Source organism: Cydia strobilella, chromosome 27 (assembly GCF_947568885.1).
Source record: "Cydia strobilella chromosome 27, ilCydStro3.1, whole genome shotgun sequence".
Classification (NCBI taxonomy): Eukaryota; Metazoa; Arthropoda; class Insecta; order Lepidoptera; family Tortricidae; genus Cydia; species Cydia strobilella.
The window spans coordinates 5,803,319-5,828,149 of record NC_086067.1 but is presented as its reverse complement, the minus strand read 5'-3'; the positions used below and the strand labels follow the sequence as shown (position 1 = coordinate 5,828,149).

The 24,831-nt window shown below is 38.8% G+C and overlaps 2 protein-coding genes across 8 annotated transcripts in view; both read left to right on the top strand.

Moving 5' to 3' along the window:
• Positions 1-10,082, top strand: part of LOC134753497 (copper-transporting ATPase 1) — an 82,660-nt gene extending 72,578 nt beyond the window's left edge. For 5 of the 7 annotated variants that reach the window (XM_063689378.1, XM_063689382.1, XM_063689377.1 and 2 more), the window contains 5 exons: positions 2,122-2,232; positions 3,442-3,585; positions 4,889-4,965; positions 6,120-6,263; positions 9,916-10,082. In XM_063689378.1, the coding sequence (XP_063545448.1) occupies positions 2,122-2,232; positions 3,442-3,585; positions 4,889-4,965; positions 6,120-6,263; positions 9,916-10,033 (594 nt within the window). In that variant the 3' untranslated portion in view covers positions 10,034-10,082. Of the gene's footprint in view, positions 1-2,121; positions 2,233-3,441; positions 3,586-4,888; positions 4,966-6,119; positions 6,264-7,819; positions 7,863-9,915 lie in introns of all 7 variants that reach the window. The other 2 variants (XM_063689379.1, XM_063689380.1) reach the window with 2 other exon arrangements.
• An 8,432-nt stretch (positions 10,083-18,514) lies between these two features.
• Positions 18,515-24,666, top strand: LOC134753591 (uncharacterized). Its single transcript, XM_063689513.1, has 4 exons — positions 18,515-18,653; positions 19,187-19,273; positions 24,168-24,277; positions 24,494-24,666. Exons 1-4 carry the CDS (start codon positions 18,581-18,583, stop codon positions 24,635-24,637), a joined length of 414 nt encoding a protein of 137 aa, XP_063545583.1. The 5' UTR covers positions 18,515-18,580; the 3' UTR covers positions 24,638-24,666.
• Positions 24,667-24,831: the final 165 nt, after the last annotated feature.

The window sequence follows — 24,831 nt, the reverse complement described above, 5'->3', positions numbered from 1 at the left end:
CAAACATAAAACTCAAAATGTTTTATTTACAAATAGATTAAACTCGAAACTCAAAATCAATCGCAGCAAAACGAAAGACTGTCGCAATCTTGCTAAAGTTAGAAACATTTTTTGATCGATATCGATAGTTGGGGAACGGAAGAAAAGGACAGTCAACCAAATAAAAATAAATATTAAAAAAAAGTGACGTTTGTATAGAATGATACAATTAGTATATATAATTTAATTTATGTAATAATACTATTTAATTGTAATGATAAAAGAAACTGTTTACTCCCAGAGAAGGTTGAGAAATTAATGTCATGTGTTACTGTGTGTATTGACGTAGATTCTGAAGAAGAAATTCCATCTGTTTCTTTATAATGTAATTTTATAAAAACCTCACGTAAATATTCTTATTATTATTTTTATTTGGTGGACCGTTTTTTCTTCCATTACCCAACTATCGATGTCGATAAAAAAATGTTTCTAACTCTAGCACGATTGCGATTGCGACAGTCTTTCGTTTTGCCGCAAAAATTCCGGTCTCTGCTGATGTACACCGGAGGTGGTCATAGGAACTCTACTATGATAAAACGACGCAACCTAATTGTGTTTCGGTTTGTTAGAATTGGCTCGATGAGTATCAGTTGCCTGTTGAAAAAGTACAGTCAGCGATAAAAGCTCGTATCAAAAAAGATAAAGATAGATAAAATATATTTATTCGTGACAACAGTACGAACATGTACAGACAATAACAGCAAGAAAAGAAGAAATCATCAAGTGTGCATCACGAAATTGACTCAATTCCATAATGCTAGCTATAAGGGCCCATTCGGTGATGCCACGACTGTTGCGAACGCAACCCTTTATTTGTATAATGCAGTAGCTAAACGCAGCCGTCGGGCTCGCTTACTATGCGGAGGCTTATTTAAATGCACCAATAGGAGCGCTCCACATAACCTGTATCGCGGCCAAATCGCACCTAAATTTAGACTACCTTTTTACCATTCAAAATAAACTTAATCACTCTCGCATCAGCCTCCATTACCACCACTTCTACACCCTTTAACCGTTTTCGTCAACTGTACCTTGTAACGTAACCAGCACCTATTCGAGATTATAAGTTTACTCCAAATCGAAGTCTTTTTATTTGTCGTCGAGAGTTCGAGACCTGCACGGCGGCTACATATGGTCCTTCGAGCCGGATAACACACAAAGATACATATTAGATTTATTATTATATTATTGAAAACGTTTTTCTGACAAGTTATATGTGTGTCAAGTGTCAAAGGCAGGACGACCACGAAAGCGATGGAGCGACGACATAGTAGCCACGGCCGGTCTAAGATGGCTAAATAAGGCAAAAAACAGAGACGAGTGGAACAAATTGGAGGAGGCCTTTACCCAATAAAGTGGGGTTTCTATCAACTTTTAGTTTTAAATACATAAACATAAAAATAAGTGAAATAATTATACTAACCGAGTAAAATAAGTTTTAAAAAGTAAACATATATATATTAACTAAAATAAATTAACAATATTAAGTGTTAAAAACTGTAATAGATGTCATATATTAAAGAAAAAGTGACGAACCGGCATCCGGCCTTCACCACTGGAGGGCTTCGTCACTTTTTCTTTAATATATGACATCTATTACAGTTTTTAATTTATATATAGTAGTCATCATCATTCGCTTGCCCTTGTCCCATTCACTTGGGGTCGGCGCAGCATGTCTTTTTCTTCCATACATCTCTGTCACCCGTCATCTCATCATTCACTTGCGTTAGTTTCATATCATCTTTCACACAGTCCATCCACCTTTTCCTCGGTTTTCCTCTCCTCGTACTTCCCTCCACATTCATTCTTAATACCTTTCTTGACACATGACTTTCATCCCTCCGCATCACATGCCCGTACCATGCTAGGCGATTTGCCTTTTATATATAGTAGTGTGACTACTTAAAAAAACACAATTTATATATAGTAGTGTGACTACTTAAAAAAACACAAATCAAAATATTTAATAAAAATAATTTGATTTGTTTCCAAACTTGTTAATATTAAGTGTTACCAAGTTTGTAAGTAGTTGATAAGAAAATAAAAAGGCTTTTTATTATTTATTTATTATATGTGTGTCAGGTGGGTGACGGCGTTAACGACTCCCCGGCGCTCGCGCAGGCCGACGTGGGCATCGCCATCGCGAGCGGCACCGACGTCGCCGTCGAGGCCGCCGACCTCGTGCTCATGAGGGTAACTTTGTCAAACACGATCCCCTCCCCCCCCACCCCCCACCCCCTCACCCCCCTCCCCCCAAGCTAATAATGCGGTTTAACTCACGTAGTTTTATTCGCGTATTTTTAGTCACGTATTTTTAGTCACTACCAGGCAGTCACTCTATTCAATAAGCTCCCTACTGACCTAAAAGTCATTACAGATTGGTTTTTTTAAGCGTAGGTTGAAGTCATTCTTAATGACTATTGCTCCTATTGTATTGAGGAAATATTTGATAGGTTGCTAATTTAAGGTAATTAAAATTGTTATAATTGTTATTTAGTATTAGTATAAACGTGTTTATTATTATTGTTATTTATAATTGTGTTTAATGTGATTTCTGACACAATGTATGTATGTATGTATAAACTCTTTATTGTACAAAGACATAGAAATCAAATATGGCACAGAAATAGGCAGTACAAAGGCGAACTTACACTTACACAATAATTGTATTGTTTAAGAATAAAATAAATGAAACTTGGACAGTGGCGTAGCTAGGCGTGGGCGAAGTGGGCCGTCGCCCACGGCCTCGCGCCCCAAGGTGGTCCTCGTGCGAGGCCCCTTCGGGCACAGTGAAAGAAAATGGCCTCGCAGATGCGATTTCGCCCACGGCTAGATTAGTTCACGCTATGCCACTGCACTTGGAGACGTGTACTTACCCTCACTTACCCCCCTCATTCATAAAACTTTGCAAGCCTGGACCAGTTAATTTTTGTTTTATCCCTTTCTACTACATAAGTCAGAATGACAGATTAACACAAATGATTAATAGTTAACCAGTTTAGGATAATATTGTAATAGGTATGAGAAGTGTGTATGGTGTGCGAGTAAACATACAAGAAAACCGGCCAAGTGCGAGTCGGACTCGCGCACGGAGGGTTCCGTTCTTTTTAGTATTTGTTCTAGCGGCAACAGAAATACATCTGTGAAAATTTTAACTGTCTAGCTATCACGGTTCATGAGATACAGCCTGGTGACAGACAGACAGAGGGACAGCGAAGTCTTAGTAATAGGGTCCCGTTTTTACCCTTTGCGTACGGAACCCAAAAAAAATGGAATGATTCGCACTTCTCTGGTATGTTACCGTAGCTCCGGACCGCGAGTTCGAGTCTTGCCCTAAGCTATGAATTTTTAATTTTTTTCTTTAATATAATAAAAATGTATACTACTATATTTTTTCCACAGAACGACCTATTGGACGTATACGCATGCCTCCTGCTCTCTCGCGCGTGCGTGCGGCGCGTCCGTCTCAACTTCCTGTTCGCGTCCGTGTACAACCTACTCGGCATACCATTGGCTAGCGGCGCTCTGGCTGTCTTCGGTCTGCAAGTGAGTTATATCCGTCCTTGTCCCACATACTCCCGCTGTATATAGCTCTCTCTCTTTGGCGCAGGTAGTTTATGTAGCTACATAATGAGAGGTTTTATTATGTACTAGGTTTTGCCCGTGACTTCGTCTGGACTTAGTAACCCCAGCTAGAGTAAGAATAGCGCCTGGAGAAAGTCTTATAGCTATCATTCTTTTTGAGCATAATATGCACACAGATATTAGGCAACTCATTAATTATCTCAATTCCACCATGATTCCACCCCGCTTTTCACCCTCTTAAGGGATGATTTTCGGGATAAAAACTATCCTATGTCCTTCCCCGGGACTCAAACTATCTCTACGCCAAATTTCAACTTAATCGGTTCAGCGGTTTAAGCGTGAAGAGGTAACACACAAACAGACAGACAGACAGTCAGACTTTCGCATTTATAATATTAGTATGGATTAGTGCATTAGTAGGCCTCCAACGAGGTGGAGCGACGACCTGGTGAAGGTCGCGGGAATTCGGTGGTTGCGAGCGGCACAGGAACGGTCGGAGTGGCGAGACTTGGGGAAGGCCCTATGTCCAGCAGTAGACGTCTATCGGCTGACATGATGATGATGATGATGATGATGATTAGTGCATTCAAATACTTGACAATGATTTTCAACATTGTGTTGTCAAAGAGTCTCCTTGCCAGTAATAGTGCGTTGTGTATTAAGGGCACTTAACAATCTCTCACGAACGAGTGTGAGTTAACGCCCGAAGCCGAAGGCGAGGACTCCAAATTAACAAGAGCTCGTAATCCTGCACCACTCTGGCACACACAATGTTTTTCATTACACTTGTGAGGAAAAAAACCGGACACGTGCGAGTCGGACTCGCGCACGAAGGGTTCCGTACCATTACGGAAAAAAAACAGCAAAAAAATCACGTTTGTTGTATGGGAGCCCCATTTAAATATTAATATTATTCTGGTTTTAGTATTTGTTGTTATAGCGGCAACAGAAATACATCATTGTGAAAATTTCAACTGTCTAGCTATCGCGGTTCATGAGATACAGCCTGGTGACAGACAGACAGACGGACAGCGGAGTCTTAGTAATAGGGTCCAGTTTTTACCCTTTGGGTACGGAACCCTACAAAGGAGATTAATAAAACTTCTGCCTAATTCGTGCCGACATTAGAGCTTTACAGCCCAACCAGCAAGTGTGATGAAAAATAAATTAGTACCAAAGAAAATCCGCAACATGGCGAAGGCCAAATGAAATCTTGTCAGGTTATACGACGTCATGTTTTTATAAAGAATTTGTTTAACCTCAGCTGCAACCGTGGATGGCGTCAGCGGCCATGGCGATGAGCTCCGTGTCCGTGGTGTGCTCCAGCTTGCTGCTCAAGACGTGAGTACATTCACTTCTTTCTTCGAACGTCAAATGTCAAAAACAAACGTCAAGGACGCACTTATGTGTTGCCTGTTGAAGCTCAGTGGCGCCCTCAATGAATACTGGTTTTATGTCGAACTCTTTCGCCGTTGAGGCAATCCGTCTCTGGAATTCCCTCCCTCTCTCGATTCGACAAGCCCCAAGCAAGCCTGTTTTTAAGCGTCTACTCCGCAAGCATCTTCTGTCAGAAGAATTTAAATAATGTTCTCCATCTTGTATGTACTAATATGTATTAGTTTATCTTTTGTATATCATATAAGTATTAGTATTTAATCATAATTTTGTTAGTTTACGTTATTATGTTTATATATATATACATAATATTTGAATTTTTTTGGTTCTATTTCTCGTTATAATTTATGAATCTATCCTGCACCAACATTTATGTCTCTGTTTGACCTAATGGTTGACTGGTAGAGAATGCCTTTTGGCATTAAGTCCGCCATTTGTACATTTTTCTTTGCTTGTGCAATAAAGTTTAAATAAATAAAATAAAAAAATGTCTACAATTTTATATACCATTATAACCGAAGTCAATATAAAAGAACAAAGTTATGGTTTTATTAGTTTCAGTGCTACTTTATATATTCAGATAACATATCTGTAAATAGGGGATATTACTGCAATGTTCAGCCACCAGAGTGCAGCACTAGCCTTTTTAGTAAATCATAGAGTAACATACACACTGTACCTTTATCAGGTTTTATGACAAGTTTTCAAAGATAATAAAATATGACATTGATGCATCAAAGCGTATTCAAGACGGTTTATTTACAGAGTACCGAGAAACTCGAATCCGAAATTTCGCTTTCTGCCTCTTTATATAATAATATTTAATGTTCTGAAATAAAGATAATTTATTTTTTATTTTATTTATTTTTATTTATCGCTCGAATATACAAGAGTGACAGAGATGTTAAATTTCGATTTTCTTGTTTCGCGATAGACCGTCAGATTGTAGTGGTAGTGGCGCCCTGGCGCCCCCTACGTAGAGTTTCGAGTAATATTCCCTATTAATTTTGTATCAAGCAGAAACGTCTGCCAAGACAGTGAATTTTTCCACTTTTAATTTATTTCTAAGCTTAACACATTTGTACTTTTCGTAATGACAGATTCAGAAAACCAACCAAAGAAGAGCTCCGTACTCCCGAGTACCTGCAGTCCATAAGGCTGGAGGATCTGGACAGCGTGTCGGTACACAGGGGCCTGGACGAGAGGATCGACGTCGGGGATCGAGGGAACTCCCCCATCGCCAAGTAAGTTCATTCATTCACTCACTCACTCATTCATTATTAGTCATTCATTCATTCATCGTTAGTCATTCATTCCCTTCATTCATCCGTCCATTTATTTTAACATCTATAAACTCATTCATCCATTCGTTCATTCTTTCATTCATTTCATTTATTCGAAATCGGATAGCAATTGCTAAGTACATTATTAAGCAATAGTGATGAAATTAAACCAGATATCGTTTGCAACCGACGCGTTAATTTTTTTTTAATGCGCCGGTTTTTTCTGTTGCAACCATAGAGTAACTTATACTAGAGCGGTACTGTCATAGTAAATTTTGTAACCCCAGTAAATTCACTGCCATCTGTCGACACACTTTAAAACTAAAAATGAAGATTTATAAAAATACGATAGAATGTATTTAAATATAGATAAATGATTTTTTTTATTTGCATTAATTATTTTTATGATTTTGACCCATGTTCTTTCACTGATATGCGTTAAAATTGTTAAATAACAAACGAAACCGTCAACGCCATCTATACGACTGTAGACCAAAACTAGTAGCGCCCTCTGAACGAGAATCAAATTTTCTTGATTTTCGAGGCACGTTTTTTCCTTAGACTGTATCCATCTATTACGGAGTTATATCTATCTTTTGTTGCAACACTTGCATCTAAGCATACGGCCCGTAGCCTCTGGACGCCTATAATTTCAGAGGGTGTCACATGCGACTTGCCGACCCTGCCAAGCTATGTTACTTTACCAAACGTCACTTACTTCTCTACAGGTATTTCAGAGACGAAATATTTTGCGAAATGGTTGTTTTGCAAGAGGAACCTTTAAATGTCTAATGAGAATCTAAATATTTTGTCGCATTAACATTTTTTTTTAATTTCATCTACATATTATTTTAGAAACCTTAGAGGTTTTAACCAAACGGAGTAGCCATTAACATGCGTTCCCCTCTGTCGAAAATAGTCGGCTAATGGTCATACATAATGTATGGACTGACGTTTATCTGACATGGCTATTATGACGTTACGTATACATTTGACGTTCCCCTCCCCCGCAAAAATTGGCAGACTTTTTTGTAGAGCAAATTACAGACAAGGCGTCTCCGTTGGTTATATCCTCCAAGTTAGAAACATGGGCATTTTTTATGTGTATTTATTTAGATTTAGGTAATTTAGTATATTGCATGCTCCATTTTTAGTAAAGGCTGACCAGGAATATATGATCACGCGCCATAGTGCGGAATTTCACTGGAACTATTTTTTTCATACTATACTGAACTGTCACCCTATAAATGAAAATAACAGCGCCCTCTTGACAATGATCATATATTACTGGTCAGGCTTTACTTATTTATTGTTTAAATCATAACACGATTTTACATATATTTGTAGATCAATAGAACAAGTTATGTAGAAAAAATAACAGTATTTATTTGGATATAAAAATATACTAAGAGATCAAGTCTGAAACCTAATATAGCTTTAGATTTCACAGGCAACACCCTGTATATTCGCTTCTCACTCGCACTTATACTAATGCTAGTCTATCTTTCTCACTCTAGCAAAAACGGCGACTGGAAGTCTCTTATAAAGGTGTAGTTATTGGTGTGTAGTTTTTTTGCGATTTTTCGTGTTTTTTGTCGGTTTTTTACGGTGAAGGTATTTATTAACATATGTTTTTTACGTCAGTTTTGCATTTTTGGTGAAGGGCAATGTTTTGTTTTCGTGTTGTTTTAGGGTTTTTTGCTTAAAAAATATATTTATTCATTCACTAACCTATAGGTTCATCGTACATACATGTAGGTATATATTTTTTTTTCACAAAATCCCCGCTTTCCCCTCCCCCTCTTTTTTTTTGCCCCTATTTAATTAATTTTCGCCCCCTGCTTGGTGTGAGTAGTTTGAAAATAATATGTACTGTTAAATTTCATAATTATCTTTTCACTCTCTATCGGGGGTGTTTTACAACCTCTTTAGTACTCGCATACGCGTATGGAAATCGTTTCTAGGGTTCCGTACCCAAAGGGCAAAAACGGGACCCTAAACAAGACTCCTCTGTCCGTTTGTCTATCTGTCACCAAGCTGTATCTCATGAACCGTGATAGCTAGACAGTGGAAATTTTCACAGATGATGTATTTCTGTTGCCGCTATAACAACAAATACTAAAAAATACGGAACCCGCGTAGGGCGAGTCCGACTCGCACTTGTCCGGTTTTTTATACTGCGTCGGTGACAAATATAATAAATAGCATAAAGTTCGCTTGATGGTAAGCGGTTACGGTAGCCTATGGACGCGTGCAACTTCAGGGGTGTCATGTATTGTGCGTTGGGGTAAGATTGAACGGATTTTTCATGCGGGGTAAGATGAAAAGTCGCCCGTAATGCTTCGGCATACCTACGATTTTTTGTCTTACCCCTCATGAATCCGTTCAATCTTACCCCAACGCACCCTACTAAACGTATGCTTTTGCACTTTGCATTGTTTGTTTGTTTGTTTTGTTTTAAGAGTTTCTTTTTTATGTGGTTATACTTCAGTGAAGTATGAATGTGGAGGGAAGTACGAGGAGAGGAGAACCGAGGAAAAGGTGGATGGACTGTGTGAAAGATGATATGAAACTAACGCAAGTGAATAATGAGATGACGGGTGACAGAGATGTATGGAAGAAAAAGACATGCTGCGCCGACCCCAAGTGAATGGGACAAGGGCAAGCGAATGATGACTTCAGTGAAGTGATATTTAAAAAATGCTTTGACTACTAGAAAAAAATTGTTTTTTGTATTAAATAAATAAATATCATTTATTTCAAGTAACTACAGACTCATATTTTATGGTTAGTGTGGTATAAATACTGCCTAAAATACTTACTTGAATATCTACACAAAATTAGATAAACTAGGTACTGTGATGGTGCAAACTAAGATATTCTAATATTTCTAATGTCAAGGTACCATTAGATTATTCAAAATTAATATGACAATTAAACATTATTGGAGAGTTTTAGGGTCAATATCAGAGCGTTTTTGCCCTCCAATTGCTTTGGACATTTTTGACGAAGTATTTCGGCATTTTGATTATTTAGTTGTCTGATTGTGGTTGACTCCTACCGAACAACCAAAAATACCATCAAAATGTATAGACACTTAAAAATAAGGTTAATATGGGGAAGACCGGCAATTTGTAATTACGACACAGAATAAGTAAAAGTATTATCATACAGAACGGCCACGCACCGCCCCGTCCCGATTCGAATTACCTCGCCCCGCGACAGCAGATTGACGAGTTTTTGGCAAACGCTCAGTCCTGTTTTTAACCAACTTACTCACACAATGACGCAAGACGCGTGTACAGACGTGCCGTTCACACATAGAAACGCAAGAACTCTCGTATTTGTACAGATACGTACGTTCGCTCAGACACAGCCAGAAAGAAAAGCTTCGCTCGCTCTGCTCTACCGAACTTCTGTAAGTGGAGTATGTGTACGCATGAGTTAAAAGCGACGAAAGAGCTTGCAGACGGTCTTACCTGATAGACGGTCTTCTCCACATTCGCCTTAGGCCTTGTAACTGGAGATAGTGTAAGGGGTCTACCGTTTAACTAGTATCTTGTCACATGCCTCACCCTGTATACTTTAATTCATTTTACAATTCGTGTTCCAGATTGTTCAACAGACACAAAATAAGTGACGGCTGCCTATTGCAAGAAGAGGACGACCTGATGACCGTCTCTTTCATACCGAAGCGGCCGACCAAGGACCAGCCCAGTCTCAACCACTGAGCATTTCACACTGGATATTATCTAGACTGAAATCGGGACTGAGATGTTTAACAGTTGACAGCTGCAATGACATATAATTACAAACACCATAACAGAAAAAATAAATTATTATTATTACACTAGCAAAGAAAATTAAATCACAAAGAAAATACCATAATAAGAATGAGAAAGAAATGAGTAGGTACAGAAGTAAAATTATTTACAAACTGTGAGCGCCATATAGAATTTTCATATCCATATTTGTGGTATTTTCTATAAAAAGGGACCTTATTGTCGATGGCGCTTACGCGATTATAAACGATGCTCCGACATAAATACAATGCCGCGTGACTCATTGCGGCGTAAGCGCCATCGACAATAACGTCCCTTTTCATAGAAAATGCCCCATTTTATTACCGTGTAGTTTAGTTTGATCTTTAAAAGTTCCTTCATAAGGCACCCTACAGACGATTCTAGAGTTTGGTCCAGGACTGTCTCATTTCAAACATTGACGAAGAGAATCTTTATCTTACGCTTAGTACTAGCACTAAAAAAAGGGATGAGTATAGTTTTCTTGGTTTTTTACTGATTGACAAGTTGTGTTTGCCAGACTATATTATGCGTTTTCCGTCACACGAATGACTGAACTATTGGCCATTAAAATTGATGGTCGGTCATTATCTTACGATGTTTTCCAGTGTGTATATTTGTCTTAAGCATGTGAAGACATATTTATTTAAACTATCACGGGGCTTAATCGCATAAAAACCAGGGACCGGACAACCCTTTCCGCGATAAAACCCTTTCAATGGGCGACACTTAAACACGGCTAACACATTGAAAGACTTTCCCTTTTAAACTGCAAGCCCATTCATACCCTTACCTTTGACTAACCCTTACCGAAAAGCTAGCCAAAAATAAGGCTAGCTCTTAATAAGGGTTACCCTTATCTTTAAGCGCTTTTTATAAAGGTTTCCCTTTGCGTGAAAGAGATAGGATTAGTATATATCTACGGTAGTGTATGAAAAGGAAAGCAAATACGTGCCTAGTCAAAGAACGACGCCGTCGCCGCCGACGATCGCTCGGATTCGAAGTAATGTGTGCTTTATGAACAAGGTAGACGACTTAAATTAGCACGCTTATATGCTAAAAGGGAAGCCCTTTATAAGGCTAACCCTTATAAGCAATATGCAAGGTGTTGGTGAGCGGATGATAAGGGTTTTGTAAGGGTATTTGGGCTACCGATTACTCAAATGTGGTAGCTTTATATAAGGGTTTTTAAAAGCAAAACAAAGGGTTTCGTCTGGCAAAGGGTATGGTGAGTTAAGCCTTATGCAATACCCTTATAAAACCCCGATAAGGGATAGCGGGCCGGTCCCTGATAAAAACTTACGTTTATTTATGGCTTGACGTTTCGAACGTGACGTTACGTTCGTGCCGTAAGTTTTTACGCTAAGTCCCGTGCTAGTTTAAAATTATGTGAAGACATATTTGTTACCTGTCCTATATTACCTGAGTATTGTTTACAAATACATGTTCAATATATGTTATTAATTCAATTGGGTTGCACCAGCAGTGGTCTTGGACGACTGACGTCAAAATGTCAACGGAGATAGGGTAAACACTAAACTACCCGAAAATCCATACTAATATTATAAATGCGAAAGTCTGTCTGTCTGTCTGTGTGTTACCTCTTCACGCTTAAACCGCTAATCCGATTTAGTTGAAATTTGGCGTAGAGATAGTTTGAGTCCCGGGGAAGGACATAGGATAGTTTTTATCCCGAAAATCATTCCTTAAGATAGTGAAAAGCGGGGTGGAATCATGGTGGAATTGAGATAATTAATGAGTTGCCTAATATTTGTGTGCATATTATGCTCAAATTGAATGATTGCTATAATACTTTCTCCAGGCGCTATTCTTACTCTAGCTGGGGTTACTAAGTCCACGCAGACGAAGTCGCGGGCAAAAGCTAGTAGTTTATAAAAATGAATATATATATTTTTTTTATGAACTCAATCGTGCAATTGTATTATAATCTAAAAAAAACCTACGGTTTTCCAAAAAATGCTGCCAGAACACATTGCACCTCAAAAGGGGCTTCCGCGCATACATCTTCTTCTTCCTCGCGTTGTCCCGGCATTTTGCCACGGCTCATGGGAGCCTGGGGTCCGCTTGGCAACTAATCCCAAGATTTGGCGTAGGCACTAGTTTTTACGAAAACGACTGCCATCTGACCTTCCAACCCAGAGAGAAAACTAGGCCTTGTTGGGATTAGTCCGGTTTCCTCACGATGTTTTCCTTCACCGAAAAGCGACTGGTAAATATCAAACGATATTTCGTACATAAGTTCCGAAAAACTCATTGGTACGAGCCAGGGTTTGAACCTGCGACCTTCAGATTGCAAGTCGCACGCTCTTACCGCTAGGCCACCAGCGCCATACATGTTGCAAATAAATATGCCATTCTTAATCAAAAGGGTACTTATTGTCGGTTGTCAATAAGGCGCTATTTCCATATATAGCTTCAATTGAAAATCGACCTTATTGACAAGCGACAATGTGGTACCTTTTTGTTGAAAATGTCACAAATGTTTTTGAAACTGTATTTTTACATTGCTTACCTTTTTATATTTGTACGTTAGAGTTTTATAATCAGTGATATTATATTTGTAGAAATTCTAATGGAAAAATGTTATTAATGATGAAGCTGTTGTCAGTATTTACGAAAATAAGTTTATGAACTGTTTAAATTCTTCCATTATCTGTTTTACGTAACATTTGAACGTCCCCTTGTCGCTTTAACTACTAGATTCATGACATACAACGTACATGGCATAAGGTCCACTAATAAACAGTTCAGTGTTGCTGTTTGTACGGCGCCACCTTGTTCAGCCGTCAAAGTCGGAGGCACGATATTTGTGGCGTTCCATGCCTAAACGGTGCTTATGCTCCATGTGCGTAAGGACTCTTCGTCCAGGAAAAACCACATCGCTAAAACAAAGTCCCCCCCCGCGTCTGTCTATTTGTAAGTATGTTCGCAATAAACTACTGAACGGATTTTCATGCGATTATCACTTATCAATAGAGTGATTCTTGAGGAAGGTTTAGGTCATAGAGTAACTGATACTAGAGCGTTACTGTCATAGTAAATTTTGTAACCACAGTAAATTCACTGCCATCTGTCGACACACTTTAAAACTAAAAATGAAGATTTATAAAAATACGATAGAATGTATTTAAATATAGATAAATGATTTTTTTTATTTGCATTAATTATTTCTATGATTTTGACCCATGTTCTTTCACTGATATGCGTTAAAATTGTTAAATAACAAACGAAACCGTCAACGCCATCTATACGACTGTAGGCCAAAACTAGTAGCGCCCTCTGAACGAGAATCAAATTTTCTTGATTTTCGAGGCACGTTTTTTCCTTAGACTGTATCCATCTATTACGGAGTTATATCTATCTTTGGTTTAGGTGTATAATTGTGTCATTTTCAACCAAAAGGGTACTTATTGTCGCTTGTCAGTAAGGCGCTATTTCCATACAGCTTCAATTAGAAATCAACCTTATCGACAAGCGACAATGTGGTGGTACCTCTTGATTGAAAACATCACAATTTGTAAAGTGTAACCCGTGCGAAGCCGGGGCGGGTCGTTAGTTTTCTTATAAACTACTAGCGACCCGCCCCGGCTTCGCACGGATAGTACTAATTTACACAAAACCTTAACTAATAATTATAAACCTTTCTCTTGAACAGGGACCGGCCCGCTATCCCTTATCGGGGTTTTATAAGGGTATTGCATAAGGCTTAACTCACCATACCCTTTGCCAGACGAAACCCTTTGTTTAGGTTTTAAAAACCCTTATATAAAGATACCACATTTGAGTAATCGGTAGCCCAAATACCCTTACAAAACCCTTATCATCCGCTCACCAACACCTTGCATATTGCTTATAAGGGTTAGCCTTATAAAGGGCTTCCCTTTTAGCATATAAGCGTGCTAATTTAAGTCGTCTACCTTGTTCATAAAGCACACATTACTTCGAATCCGAGCGATCGTCGGCGGCGACGGCGGCGTTCTTTGACTAGGCAAGTATTTTCTTTCCTTTTCATACACTACCGTAGATATATACTAATCCTGTCTCTTTCACGCAAAGGGAAACCTTTATAAAAAGCGCTTAAAGATAAGGGTAACCCTTATTAAGAGCTAGCCTTATTTTTGGTTAGCTTTTCGGTAAGGGTTAGTCAAAGGTAAGGGTATGAATGGGCTTGCAGCTCAAAAGGGAAAGTCTTTCAATGTGTTAGCCGTGTTTAAGTGTCGCCCATTGAAAGGGTTTTATCGCGGAAAGGGTTGTCCGGTCCCTGCTCTTGAATCACTATCAATTTAAAAAAAAACCGCATCAAAATCCGTTGCATAGTTTTAAAGATCTAAGCATACATAGGGACAGACGGACAGACAGCGGAAAGCGACTTTGTTTTATACTATCTAATACAATGAATGAATGTTTGATATTTTCTATAAGAAGTTTAGATAATCCTATTAATCCTCTAAAGACTTGTAAATATTCTTATTGGCCAATTTTTTTAAAGTTTATTTTTAATGTGTAATTAAATTTTGTATCGTCTTATGTAAAGTGAGAGGTGTAGGCGTTCTCTTTCGCACCTTTCGTACTCATTTTATTGCCTTTAAATAACTATAATGTTTCAGGCGCTGTGTGTGAAAGAGACGACATTACTACCTGCTATCTCGCTCTTAAGGCTTTATTATAACAATTAATCAGGGATCTCTTTATAAAGCCTTTAGTCACAATTAAAGAACTAATGCAGTACAAAGACTCCATAAAAATGTTCCTTAAACTACTACTACAAATTTATTTATAAGACTATGTGTACTACAAATGTATTAATAAGAACTGTGTTTATTAGTGGTAATAGGGCGTAAAAAAATTCTGCATAGAGGGCGTCACTAGCACAATCACAGGGCCTACCGCGAAACACGAAAATCGAAATGTCGGTTTCTGCCTCTCTATCACTTGCTTATTCGATCGATAGAGAGGCATATAACGAAATTTCGATTTTCGCGTTTCGCGGTAGGCCACCCTGTAAACAAACCGCCTTGATGCATCAATGTCATAGCGAAAACTTGTCAAAAAACTGTTTAAGGCCTAGTATGTATAAGTTACTCTATGGTTTAGTATGTGCACTAGTGCTGCACTCTGGCGGCAGAACATTGCCGTAATACTCCCTATTGATAATACAAAACTAAAAAAGTACCTAGTTTCATTTTATAAGTAAAGGTCAAAAATCCTTGCTCAAAACCATGATACTTAAGTACCTAATATTTAGCTAGTCACACAATACACCGCGTTGATATAGCTGCCTCTCTGAATGACAAATATGTACTTACGTCAGATTTTCTGCATGATGTGTGCGTTGTACACTCTTTATGACATATAGTTGGTCAAGCAAATCTTGTCAGTAGAAAAAGGCGGGAAATTCAAATTTTGTATGGGACGATAACTCTTTGCGCCTAATTTTTTTTAATTTCCCGCCTTTTTCTACTGACAAGATTTGCTTGACCAATTATACATTATATTGTCTTCGGTTACCGCGATAGTTACTCATGAAATAAAACTATGAAAACGGATTATATCGCGTATATTGAATTTATAATACATCCCGACGTTTCGAACTCTTTACAGCGTTCGTGGTCAACGGGTGACTGAGGAAAAATTACAAAATGCAAAAATACCCACATACTAAAATAATGAACAATCATAGACTACAAACTTTAAGGCTGGTTGTACATGCAAAATCGGTTCATAAGGCTAGTTATACACTATAATTATTTTTCAAGTAAAGATATATATATATACGTGATAAAAAACAATTATACATTACTTTACTTCGATCCAATAATAATAATTTAGATTAATAAAAACTTAAAAACAAAATATACATAATACAAGGGGTATATATATATATGTATATTTATGACCAGGGGCCCGTTTCTCAAAAGCTTGTAACTTGTAATACAAGTGGAAGTACCTTTCTAACAAAAGCTGTCAAAAAGTGACGTCCGCGTGTATTACAAGTTACAAGCTTTTGAGAAACGGGCCCCTGTATCGAAAATATATGGAGCTTTTTTCTGGAGTTGTTGTACTGCTTGTATTTATTATCATGTATCCCAGCTAATCCTTCGATATATCGTCGTAAACGTACTCTATCGCAAGTATTCTATTTTTTTATTGTACTGAATAAAAATGTATACTTTTTTGAGAATGTTTTTTATTTTAATATTTGTCTTTACTCGGTCCTTTCTACTCGGACACCTTATACTAAAAGATTATGTTTAATAGTCACACAATCCAAGTAATATTTCAAAATTAATGTTATTTGGTTTACTTGAATTGTGTGAACGTTATAACATTTATTTTAAATATATTAATAACGGGTCACTCACGTGTTTTAAGTCGAAAACGCTCGACATGTTTCACTCCGTACCGAGGAGCGTCATCAGGACCCGTTATTAATATATTTAATATGTCTATGTCTCACGGAAGTTTTGTTCTTAAAACATTTATTTTTATTAAAACATAGTCATTATATATTCATCATATTTATAGGTATACTAGTGGCTGGGTGTAGACCTCGCCAGCATAACTTAAGACTGAATAAATGGCTCCGTCATTTCGAACAGTAGAAGAATCGACAAAAAGTCTATTTGATCATTAAATCTGCACTCACAAAATTTCACGAGAATCGGTTGAGAATTGCGCCCTGTAGAGTACATCCGGACATACGAAAGGATTCTTGCCCAAGCTCAAACGGAGACCTTCGCTAACTTTCGGTCAATAATGCGGCGATAAGTATTTGGCAATATTGGCAATGGAAAAAATAGAATAATAACACAGTAGCCAAATCAACTTCGCTTCGTTAAACCGGTATTCAGCCGGGAGAAATCAGTTTTTTAATACTTTTTAGTATTTGTTATAGCGGCAACAGAAATACATCATCTGTGAAAATGTCAACTGTCTAGCTATTACGGTTCATTAGATACAGCCTGGTGACAGACAGACGGATAGTGGAGTCTTACAGTCTTAGTAATAGGGGTCCGTTTTTACCCTTTGAGTACGGAACTACGTCTATCTGTATGTTCGCGATAAACTCAAAAATTACTGAACGGATTTTCATGCGGTTTTCACCTATCAATAAAGTTATTCTTGAGGAAGGTTTGGGTGTATAATCTGTTTAGGTTTATACCCGTGCGAAGCCGGGGCGGGTCGCTAGTTCACTCTGTGTACTTCCTTTTTGGCGAAATTTATTTCGCCAAGTTTCACTTGGCAACCAACTTTTCGCCAAAGTTTCATTTGGCAAACCAATCGTTGGCATAACCTTACTTCGCAACCATTTCATTTCCCAACCCCATACTTGCGAAATGAAAATGACGTACTATGTTAGGTTAGGTTAGGTTGGATTATGTAAATTTGCGAAATTAAATTTCGCCCAACTAAAAATCCCCAGTAGCATTTATACCACAGAACTAGGATGACAAGCATAAATTTTAGGTCTATGATTTATACGTCATTATGACGTCATTATGACGTAATTATGCCGTCATTAAGACGTCGCTGACGTCATTTTGCTACCTGGGATATGGGATAAATAGTTTGGGAACTGAAAGTTTGTCAAGTAATTTTCGCCGAAACATCAGTAAACCAGTTCACTCATAAAACTATATGTATGGTATATTATTCTCCCTAATGTATTTTTGCACTTCTTCAATTATGATCTCTTTAACATCACTAAATTTCTCCACAAAAATCATCATATCCTGTTTAGTTTCCCGAGCTAAAATCGCCATGAAAATAATGAATTCACGCAAACTGAGCTCAACGAAGTTTGGGTCTAGTCTTGAGTACACTCTAGTAAAATGGTCTTCGGTTAAAAATCTTCCATCTATGATGTTACATTGTTTAAACCACTTATGTATGATAGAAAACTTCGCGCCGTCGCTAAAACTGCCGGATCTCAAAACTGTATGCATTTCTTCTAAATGCACTGCCATTTAGTACTCACTATGAGAATAGTTGCTCACGAACTTTATATCAAGTCTACGCCTACTTACGTATTTTTTTTTTAGTTAGAAATATACTTAAGCACGTACGTAATTTATAAAATACAACTAAGACTATTAAGTCTGAAACTGAAGAATATTTAGGACTATTCAGCTCTAACATACAACTCAAATCTGATCAAATAATCAAATGAAGTTCGTCTCATTCTCACAATTAGGTCCTAATGTGGAAACGGGAGACGAACCAATATTCCTATCTAATTTTTATAGTTATTGCGTACCTACTCGAATAAAGCTAAATCGATGAAGCCATGATTCTTAATGACATGTACCTAAGCCTACACGATTGTATTTCAAACTTAATGTAACTCTAAATTCTCAAGATTTTTCTACCATCCCTCCACCCTATTCCGTAATATTGTTCCTATTATCAAAACTAAACTAAATTCAAATTATACAAAACGCCATCTATCGCACCAAAATGGAAATGTTCAACCAACTGAAGGGAGAAAGCCAGAAATTGCTTCAAGAGCTGAAGAAATGGACAGCAGATTGTAAGACGCCTTGGTCACTTTTTCTTCTATTTCATTTTATAACAAACTCACTCACTTTCAGTTGTCCGCACCAACCCCTACGTTCTAGACCTCTATTTCATATCAGCTTTGCCCGCAAGAATTACGCTCGGCACACATTTTTCAGACGAGTCCCAAATTATTATAATAAGCACCTACATGACATAGATCCTTTTCACACTTCCCTGTCTAGTCTTAGAATGAAACTTAGACATAAGTTGTTTTAATATGTCAAGTATAAATATAAATAAGTAAATGTATAAATGTAACTTTCCGGCTTTCCGGTAGGACAACCGTAGGCTCATGTTTTTCTTTTATCTCCTTTTTATCTCTGCTGTTTAGTGTGTATGTTAACATTATGTACTTACTAATGAACCTCCAGGTCTGTTTTCTTAAGTATGTTAAGTACATTTGTACTTCAAACCCATTTGTATATGTGACTGTTTGTGTTCTAAATAAAGTAAAAAAAAAAAAAAATAATAACCTGTGAACTGTATATGGATGATTTGATACAGCGGGGGCCGAGTTGGCGGCCGTGTACGGAACCATGAAGAAGACGGGCAAGAACACCGTCGACGGCATCGTGCAGTGGATGAACGATGGTGAGACTGTTAATTCTTAGTTAACCAGCAAGCTCGGTTCTCCATAAAAATGTAGTTCCGCTCTCATTTTAAAACGACTAGCTAGATTGCTCTCAAACTTTGTACTTACATCAATAGGATAAGGCAAAGACATTTATTTACATACAAGATATATACAGTGGTACTACGTAAACGAAATTAATAACTAGCTTAAATCTAAAATAGGCCCTTGAGGCATTGTACCAAGGATGCTGGCGGCATTTCCCCGCTGTATCGCAATGCTGATACGTTGTGCGAGAAAGCCGCCAGCTCTTCGGTCACCAGTTACGTCAACCAGACGCTTCGCGATTTCTGCAAACAACTTATGCGCGCTGGGACCCCATGGACCTAGAGTTTCAACTCCAAATGGAACGAAATGATACTCTCTACCGAGGCTCTTATATTTATTACGTTTTAAAATTTCGGCGCTTTCCGCCGCTCCGCCCGCTTTTACATTAGTCCGTTGGAGGTGGGACGGTGCCAGTGTGTCTACGCAGGTAGCATCCCACACCAACATCCGTCCCAAGCTCCAAGGAACCAAGGACATCCCATCGGGCCTCTTGCCATCATCTCTGATAATGCCAGTCGGCTCAAGAAGAGCGGGTACATTGATGGTGGCAAGAGACCGACGGATTATGTCATTAAGCGACGCATGTCTTGAAAAACGGCCGGCACTTTTTTGACAAGATAATCCATGGTGTCCCAGTCGGTCCACGTCCGTGCCACAAGAGCATATGTGTGGCGTACACACCGAAAACCCGAGTCGCAAACCAGTCGCCAGTCTAAGGGAGGCCGGATCCAAGAAAGTACCAGTATTAGGCGAAGGATGGGCATGTAGCCAGTAACCCGCTTCCCGGGCTCCGACCGCCAAAAGCCTCGCGCGGTCTGGACCTGTACAGTTGTTTAGGAGAATATTGTAAGTTAAATCACAGTAAACATTATCCCAACTCCTTTGTGAATTTGGGTTGTCTGGAAATTGTTTTCCCGGGCAAGCAATTTTAAAAGCATTTTTGGCGTCCTCAAAGCCCGCAATCTCACAGTTTGTGGGCAAAGCCCTTAAAATATTTCCTATGAGACCAGACGTGCTATGAGTGGACGCCAAAAAGGCTGGGGAAGCCACACTGGAAATTTTGCGAATTCCTAAACCTCCAAACCGAATAGGGAGGGACGCTTGAGACCAGGAAGGCTCACTTAGCTGAATGTTTAGAATAGTCTCTAAACTAATTTTGATCAAATCATCTAAAGGCGACAATAAATTTTGATGTTTCCAAAAAGGACAGCAGCGGAGCACATATGTAAATTTAGGGACAAAAAGACAAAATTTAAGAATCACAAGAGCATAATGAGGGCTAATTTCGAGTAAGCGATTCGTGTGACTTTTGAATTTAGTTATAGAGTTAGAAATATAACCGGGAAAAGATTCTTCGAATATAGGAGATCCCAGGAGGCAAAGAGAATACTTGTCTACTGATTTGATATCAGGAGCCAGATCGTCAAATTTGGGTTGTAAGTCTGCCAAAGAACAAGAAGGTTTTTGAATAAAGAGTTCACATTTGCTGAAATTCAGTTCTAAACCAATATTTTCGAAACTACTCTTAATAAAAGACAAATCAGAGAGCACAGTATTCACGTCGCCTCCTAGAGTTCCGTCATCTAAATACCAGACATTGAATTTTGATTTTAAATTTTTAATAATTGGATTTATAGCCAAACTAAAAATTGCTGGCCCGAGAGGGTCACCCTGCTGACAGCCAACCTCAGAAGATAATTCATGTGACTTGTACATTAATTTAGATGAGTTTGAATAGCAAAAGAAAAGGTAATTGTATAGCTCTGGAATTTTGTCCTTTACTTCTGTCAGCAAAGTGTCCCTACTAACCGAATTAAAAGCATTTTTAACGTCAATTTTGACTACAATTTCGCAATCATTGAGTGAAAGGTAGGTCCTTAGGGCATGGACGGCTGCCTCGCACCCACCTTTCGTGCCGAAACCTAGCTGTATTGGTTCAAAAAGGGACTGCAATTTTGATCTAACGTGTCTAACCGCAATTTTTGATGCCAGACGTCGTAAAGTAGACCCCACAGCAATGGGTCTCACCCCTCCGTCCTTTTTGGTTAGGGCGATCAGGTTTGCACCGTATAGAATAGGGAGGATTTCAGTGTTAATTTTGCCTGAAAACATAAAATTTACTAATTTAGTAAGGGAACTGATAAGCTGCACACCTGCGTCGCCCACGGAATGAGAAATTAGATCCTTCAAATGTTGGGGCGAGATCCCATCCAGGCCGGCCGCCGAACCGTTTTTGAAAGAAAATATGGCGTCAATAACGTCTTTGTCTTCGATTTGGAGGCAGGCCCGGTCAGATGTAGGTGGGGCAAACAAGTGTGGTACTGAAGGAGCTGGGGGATGTTTAGAACGTAAAGCCGAGAGGGTATCAGGAGTATCTGGCGATAGCACGTCATTTGTGAAAAGAAGACGAGCGGCACCTTTAAGATCGCCGTCGCTAATTTTACTTTCAATTAATTTAGTTCTATTGAAAGTGGATGAGGCGCATCCAGAAGGTCGAGAAATGTGTGGAATTGTATTCGAAACGCAATTGTTTTTGATTTTTTGTGTTAAAGAAATTGTCTTATCCTTTTTGGCATGAAGGGTTTTGAATGAAAAAAGGAAAAGATTATGCCAATCATCAATTTGATTATTTTCCACACATTTTATAATTAGGCCTGAAAGGTGATTAGCGACTGTGATCCTGGCGCCGCGCGGAACTCTTTTAACAACGGGCACATTATTTTTAAGTTCGCTAAGGTATGAATGGAAAGGGATGGAATTTGGTTGGTCAGAAAGGGGGGTGGTCAAAAAGGGTTGGTCTAAATTTAAAACGGCATCATTTTGGCTGATACAAAGACGGTGTTTTTTGGAAATATGAATATTGAGGCCTCTCTGCGTTTTAAAAGAGTTGTCGCATTGTACACAATTAAAATTTAGATATGGTGTGCCATCGCCTGATTGAGTTGCGGCATGCATCCACTTACCGTAACAGTATCTACAATAACTAAAGCACAAAAAACTTAAACACAAAATAACAGTATTCACTAAAAATAAAATTTATAGTTCGTAATAGACGTTGACGTCGGCCGTCAGGACGACACGACGTAGCCGTACAAGGCCGCAACGTCTGAAACAAAAAGATATGTTATTATTTGTTCAGTATTGGGCCTGCCCACACTATTGCACAGTAATCTGATGTTTTTAGATAAGATAAAAGCAGTTTCAGGCATCTAGAGCCATGTATAATTTGAAAAATAAGCCAAAAATATCACTGTGCAAAGTGACAGACAGAAGGTTGACAGGCAAAGATAGATATAACTCCGTAATAGATGGATACAGTCTAAGGAAAAAACGTGCCTCGAAAAAAAAGAAAATTTGATTCTCGTTCAGAGGGCGCTACTAGTTTTGGCCAACTGTCGTATAGATGGCGTTGACGGTTTCGTTTGTTATTTAACAATTTTAACGCATATCAGTGACAGAACATGGGTCAAAACTATAAAAATAATTAATGCGAATAAAAAAAATCATTTATCCATATTTAAATACATTTTATCGTATTTTTATAAATCTTTATTTTTAGTTTTAAAGTGTGTCGACAGATGGCAGTGAATTTACTGGGGTTACAAAATTTACTATGACAGTACCGCTCTAGTATAAGTTACTCTATGGGTATATATATATCTGTAATTAGTTACGTATTAGTTAGGTTCGTGTATTAGTTGTAGGTCTATGTCTGTAATTAGTTTATGTAGCTTCAGATACCATAGTTAAAAAAACTGGCCAAGTGCGAGTCGGAGTCGCGCACGAAGGGTTCCGTACCATTACGGAAAAAAACAGCAAAAAAATCACGTTTGTTGTATGGGAGCCCCATTTAAATATTTATATTATTCTGTTTTTAGTATTTGTTGTTATAGCGGCAACAGAAATAGATCATCTGTGAAAATTTCAACTGTCTAGCTATCACGGTTCATGAGATACAGCCTGGTAACAGACAGACAGACGGACAGCGGAGTCTTAGTAATAGGGTCCCGTTTTTACCCTTTGGGTACGGAATCCTAAAAAATACAGCGAATTTAAGTTTTTGATACAAAACTTGTTTTTGCTCTATTTCGTTTGTTTTATAAACTGGAGCTACATATATAAACTAATTACAGACCTATAGATATATATATAGATAATAAGTACCTCATGTCATTGTATGTGCAAAGTTTCATTACAATCCAACACGTAGTTTAAAATGAGAGCGGAACTACACGTTTCTATGAAAAGGTGCAGTTCAGCCGAGCTTGCCGGGGACTCTTAAGAATTTTGTACATTGACCCACCTATCTCTGATAGGAATCTAGATAGGAACCTATCTCTATCACACGCGCGTACTTATATCCAGTCTAAAACACAGAACAATAGTACAGTCTAAATGCGAAGGCCGAAGGCTTTGCGCGGTCTTATATAGAGGGCTCCTGCGTTGCTCTTCATACTATAAGTTCGGACGAAGCCCGACATTACGAGCGCGCTTCGTAAGTTTTGCGCGCTCTGACGATACCTACTCAGCGTCTGGGGCGCCCTTCACAGTGTACCTATTATTCTGTGTCTGAGCTCTAGCCCTACGCGGCGCTCGGCCTTCGGCCTTCGCAATTAAGACACTTGTACTATTGTTCTGTGTTTGAGCAATAACCCCCGTAAGCTTCCTTCGGCCCTAAGCGGCCTCTGCAAAGACTTTCCACGCCACGTTTTACATAAACCATTGCGGCTGTGTCCCTGATACAGCCACAGCCTACCCCCATTTATTGGGTCACATATGTTAATAGTGCTTAATTTTATTCACCAGTAAAACTGATCTCCTCAAAAGAAACCGAAGAAAAAGTCCGCGCAGAACTCGACAAAGCACCAGATAAGAAGGACGTCGGCTTCCAGCAGTTCCGGAACACAGTGTTCCAGGTAAGAGGCGTATTTTTATTTGGTGCCCTGGGCCGCCCCATGAAGTAAATACAATATTATTTTTCTTGGTGCTTCTTGTGCGAGGCCGAAGGCCAAGCTTGCAGGTAAACAAGGCTTGGTCAACCTATGGTTAATTATGAGCTAAAAGGGCGGGGCGGCAGGTTGCCGTAGGGCCGTAGCCCCCTCGGCCGTAGTGTAAATACGGCTGTGTTGCAGGTGGTGGAGGACCAGAAGAAGGCGTTTGAGGAGATGGGGGCGGCGGTGAAGGAGCAGGGGGGGATGCTGGCGGCGGCGTTCCAGGCAGGGACGAGTGCTGCGCAGGAGGCGCTGAGGAAGGAGGATAAGAAGACGAGAAAATAGTGTTTTTAGAATAGTTTAAAAGCTTCTACGGATGAATGACGCTCCAGATTCTGAAATATACCATATATTCGTCAATGGGAAGGAAGCTTTGGGAAGCATAAGCAAGGAGAATAAGACAAAGACAAACATACACGGACACAAACGGACGCTCTCAGAAGCCAAAAATAAAATTGAGCAGGAAGGATAAATAAGAT